At 35.2% G+C, this 5735-nt stretch overlaps 1 protein-coding gene across 1 annotated transcript in view; it reads right to left on the bottom strand.

Moving 5' to 3' along the window:
- Positions 1-4301: 4301 nt before the first annotated feature.
- Positions 4302-5735, bottom strand: part of LOC113801133 (probable G-protein coupled receptor Mth-like 3) — a 22871-nt gene continuing 21437 nt past the window's right edge. Inside the window, exon 8 of the mRNA XM_027351947.2 lies at positions 4302-5735. This exon is cut by the window's right edge and continues 5 nt beyond it. Within this exon, the coding sequence (XP_027207748.2) occupies positions 5624-5735 (112 nt within the window). The 3' untranslated portion in view covers positions 4302-5623.

The raw sequence follows: 5735 nt of genomic DNA, 5'->3' as shown, positions 1-5735 counted from the left end.
TCAAAGTAATTCAAAACACCAATACAGTAAATTAATCCCCAAAAGCAGTTAACTCAATGGTTCAAATGTAATAAACAGATACTTCAAATCAAAGCATTTCTATTTGACTATTTGAATATTCCTTTTGCTTAAGAAACAAAACAAACATTTCCTCCACTAGAATAATGTCCATAATACAATATGCATTCATCTATAAATAAGAACCAAAGTTACACATTCAACATATCACAGTAATTAAAATTTAGAATAATATAACAAAAATAATAAATAAAATGAGAAACAGCACACATTATTTACTTACAACAATGAGACCTCCCATCTCTTCGGCTAGAATTCAACAAACCATATCTTGACACACAGGGCAAACATGTTCAGTCAATAGAAAGCAGCACAATAACAGAAAGATGCTGTTTTGATCAGTATCAGGTAGTGTCAACAGCTTCAAGAGGAAATCAGGCCAACACAAGTCCATTCCTTGTTACTCCTCAGTCATGAGGCGCGGGCAAGCGTCTTCTCCGAAAACGTGGGAAAAAAAGCCAAATGACAAGCGCAGCGTATAAAAATTACCAAAAACACATCCTACAAAGAGTAAAGCATGAAATAAAATAATCAAATTTAATCACAAACACACACACACACACACACACACACACACACACACACACACACACACACACACACACACACACACACACACACACACACACACACACATATATATATATATATATATATATATATATATATATATATATATATATATATATATATATATATATATATATATATATAACATTATGGATACATAATATGACATCTAAATATAGAGGAAATCAATACAGAATGATAATATACAGTCTGCAGAATAATATGAACATACAACAGAAATATCTTGAATGAAATTCACGATACACACACACACACACACACACACACACACACACATACACACACACACACACACACATATATATATATATATATATATATATATATTTAAATATATGTATATATATATTTTTTTCTTTAATTCAAGGTTAATACATATTCATTTTCATTAATATGGTTATTGTCTACATTGATATAACCCTCATTATAGCGTAATAATAGTTATTGCATTCATTTCAGCTATTTATCGAGGCATGTAAGAATATATTAAGGGAATAGTTTTAGTTTCATTATGCCATTAGTAAGAAGAGAAATTTTACCTTTATTGGACATAAATAAACGAAAATAAAAAACCTTCTATGGGTTTACCCTCGCAACTTGATAATAACAAAGTTATGACGTACGTGATAGATAAAATAAGAATATTTCAACATTCTAAGTAGATGTAAACAAATAAGTGCGTAAAACGATCGTCTTTTCTTAAACGATAGCCACCAGGGGGCAAATGTGTCACGCGGGAGTTTTAAATCGCCGTAAAATGATGGCCAACAGGGAATAAGTGTACCGCAGGCGATTGAAGTTATAAGGTAATGGCACATGCACGGGACCATTTTTTAAAATACGCAACATCGCAACAATGGACTTACTTTTAAAGAATCACATGCTACCACATGCGTAACTGTAAGTTTCACCTCTGTGTTTATAAGTAAAGTTTGGCCTTTCATTGTTAAGTGTGTAAGTAATCTTCCGGCAATTAACACAAATGTTCACTATGTTTGGTGACGCAGTTTAATGCTCGTTTCAACATACTTGAGTATCGACCAATAGCCGAAACATAGTCTAGTCTTAATATAGAAAATGGAAGCCGAATACTTAAATGTTCGTGATACCTATCAGGTACATTGATAAATAAACATTGAACTGAATATTTGAGGATATTTGATGGAGGGAGAAGGAGAGGGGGAGAGAGAGATAGAATTAGGCATTACATGAATGTCGCACGCTGATACCTCTGTATTGACAAGTCAGAGAGGTTGACATATTGGAACGTCGTCGATGATTACATGTAATACATCATCCATTATTGTGTAACAGCTACAAGTAGCAAGGCCTTACTTACTTGACAATGCATTGCATATATTACTTGGCGGGTAAGTGTATATCGAAAAACCAGTGCAAAATGGAGAACAAGTGCGAGGGTTGTGATTGGAACTATTTGGATTTTATAAAGGAATATCACAAAGAAGTTGAAAAATCATTGTTTCTTGAGAAACCACGGTGTATTACCCACCGATGTCGTATGCCCAACCTGTAATTTACCGTGCAGATATAGAAAAGAACAACGTGTGGTACTGCGGGAGGTGGAAAAAAATCGCCAAAACTCGGTCAGCTATTACACCGGCATCTCCCTTCAAGGCACGCACCTCTCACCATCCAAAATATTATTTTTTGTAAACCACTGGCTACAAAAAAATTGGAACCATAAGACAAGAATCACATGCCTGAATTTTTCTACAGCCACGTGTGGATTGGAGGAGCTTTTGCTCGGAATTTACGGAGAATTGGCTTCAGATTCAAAAGCCAATAGGAGGTGCCGGCGTAATCGTCGAGATCGACGAAACTACTTTTTCGCAGGAAATATAACCGAGGTAGACCTTTGAAGCAAGTGCGGGTGTTTGGCGGAATTGAAAGAGAATCAAGAAAGGAATTCATTGTTCCACTTAAAGATAAAGAAGATCGAAGTGCCGAAACGCTCATCCTTTTCATTAAAAGAAATATTTTACAAGGGAGCTCTATAATAAGTGACGGCTGGGCAGCTTATCGCTCATTGAAAGACCACGGGGATGACCACAAAGTCGTAAATCATTCAGAAAATTTTGACCCAAAAGACAAGTCTGTGCATACGCAGACTATAGAGCGACTGTGGAGGGACTTGAAAGAGTGGGCTAAGAGTCCTGGCATGCGGTCCGAATATCTCTCGCAGTATTTTTCTCGATATTCATTCATTAGAGAATACAAAGAAAGTGCCCTCCACAACTTTTTTTTTTTTTTTTTTTTTTTTTTTTTTTTTTTTTTTAATAGAAGCTGCCCGGTTGTATCCGCCACAAAGTGGGAAGAAGAGGGAGTTAACCCCAGACCCTTAATGAGGCGGACCCCTCTGACGCAAGCGACTCCGAGTAAGGCAGGAATTAGCGAAACGTATTATGTATTTGCGGTATTTAATATTTTTATCAAATATTTACGCATCTATTAGATTATGGGCGACTTAATTATTCAATAGATAACGAAATAATCTTACTATAACCGTGAATTTAACACGAAGCGTTGCTAACATTTTTTGCGATATACATTGTTGTTAATCGCTCACATTATTTCGTCGTACAATCTATGAAATCTAAGCTCATTTTCTTAAACATTTTTTAGCAGCTTGTTCCGAAATACGAAAACCATTTATTTCCTGAACCGGCCACATGAGATGGAAAACGGCAACTGATTCACACATGCCACAGCGTTAATCATCGGATTCAAAGAAAATATTTGCGAGGTGGGAGGGCTGTGTGCAACTGAAAAATTACCATATTAAGTACTAGAATATCAAACAAAGAACTACTTATCGGTTTCATAACCAAATAATTAATTTAGCGTTCATAAGATGATTGAAAATACGAATGTATTAAATAGTTTATCCCTCCCTTATCGAATTCAAAGAAAACAAACTTTACTGCCTTTATATATAGAAAACGTTAAATATACAAGGTAAACTTCCCTATAATCAATTAAAGATAATTAGGTGTGACATCACGCTGCTAAATAAACGACTAATAAAGAGAAAGAAAGTGATTGTAATGTACGAAAAGGACAATAATCATAACGAAAAAAACGATTGACGATGAAAGTAAAAAGGTCTGTAATAAGGATCACGCACTGCGCTGCACCATAATCATTATCATGCATTGTGACTCGCAGTGCCTCCGGGGAAAGAATAACAAACCACCACACATGCAATGGCAATAGAATTTGAAGGCGACCCTGGCCACTTGCCGTTGAATAAGGAAGCAGGTCGGTCTATATTTTGCCGAATATTTGTTGGCCTTTGTCGAGCGCTGCAGCTGCGGGATGTTAGCCTCAGCAGGGTATTGCGCATACATTGCGTCTCTTGTGGATGCGCTCTTACTTTTTCCATTAAGAGAAGTTTATGGATCTAAAAAATCAAATACACATATATTTGCGATTTTGCAGAACAAACCCTGGGGGAGGCTTACGGTGACTCATAAAACAACCAAAAGTTATTTTGCTTTCGACAACTTGCATTTGGATTTTTTTACCCTCCCCGGACGCCACTGTGCATGACTGACCACGGCGCCGAGACGTAAGGGAGAATAGAGGAAGGCGCTGAAATAAACCAGCTCAAATAAGTTGAAACTTTTATTAGCAATTTCTGAAAACACTTTATAACATTTTAGTGTAATTCTCTTATAAAATATGTTACATATATGTATAAAAAATATACATATATAGTTCACATGTATAATATATATATTTTAATAAAATATTTCCATGCTAAAACAGTCACACTAATCTTCAACAGATATTGGAAAACGTAACACGTTCTTAAAAATCTTATGCGTTATTCATTGGCTAGGCACACGGGTAGTTAAGCAAATATCACACATATCGAAAAAAGTTTACATACATACATACATATATATAACCATCATATATATATATATATATATATATATATATATATATATATATATATATATATAATCATATATATATGTATATATATATATACATATATATACATATATATATGTATATATATATATATATATATATATATATATATATATATATATATATATATATATATATATATATATATATATCACATACACACACACACAAGCATATATACTTATGTTAGCTTTACACGTTAATATAAAAGGTCACACACGCAAATATGCAAAAGCTCATTATAGCAAACAGCCATTTTTTTTAAAGAGTCATAGATACTCCAAGTATATGCAACTGACCAATGGAACGAAAGGTCACTGGTGGAGCTCAAATGACAAGAATCACTTTAGTCGAATGACATCAACCTGACAGTGAAACCTGACGACGAAGGCACTATTGTTTATCAGTTGTTTATTGCTCTTGTCGGCCAGAGAAGGATGGAGGCGTCGCCATTCGCTTATCTTTAGTTTTGGAATTTCTTACAAAGGAATCCAATAGTCGAACGGAGATTGTGCTGTGAATTGATCTCGATTGAATTTGCTTTGTTTCTGTTCTGATTTTGTTTGTAATTGGTGATCTACAAGGTTTACAGTGCCCCCTACATGATGATAGTGATTGTTCATATGAGTAATATTTTCGAAATAACCATGTTAGAATGGAATGAAAATAATGATGGTTTGTGGCTGGATGAAACAGGGGCAATAATATATTTTCACAATTATTTTTTTTACGTCGAACTTTACAGTAAAACAATCTAAAAATAGATCAAATAAAACAAAACAAAAGAAAATTTTGAAAACAGAGAGAGAAACCATGGTAGAATTATCAATGATTAGACCGTTTTATCTAAAATACATCTACCACGTCAACAAAACAAGGTAGAAGGGAAAGAAAACGGCGAAAGAACGAAAGACATAAAAAAGGACAAGGAGACGACGACGGAGAAGAAGAAACAAGAACACGAAGCACTCTCGGTGAAGAGCAATTCCGGGATTCACTCAGCGCTTCGTGTCGCCGCCGGCTGCTTGGGTTCCACGCTGCTTGTCGCATACCGTCCGTTGGAAGGGCCTGGCTCGTCCGTGGGCACCCGGCTCCATCGCCAGCCT

This window comes from Penaeus vannamei, chromosome 24, assembly GCF_042767895.1.
Source record: "Penaeus vannamei isolate JL-2024 chromosome 24, ASM4276789v1, whole genome shotgun sequence".
Classification (NCBI taxonomy): Eukaryota; Metazoa; Arthropoda; class Malacostraca; order Decapoda; family Penaeidae; genus Penaeus; species Penaeus vannamei.
Note: the sequence above shows the minus strand (reverse complement) of the source record. Positions and strands in the feature narration are given on the sequence as shown.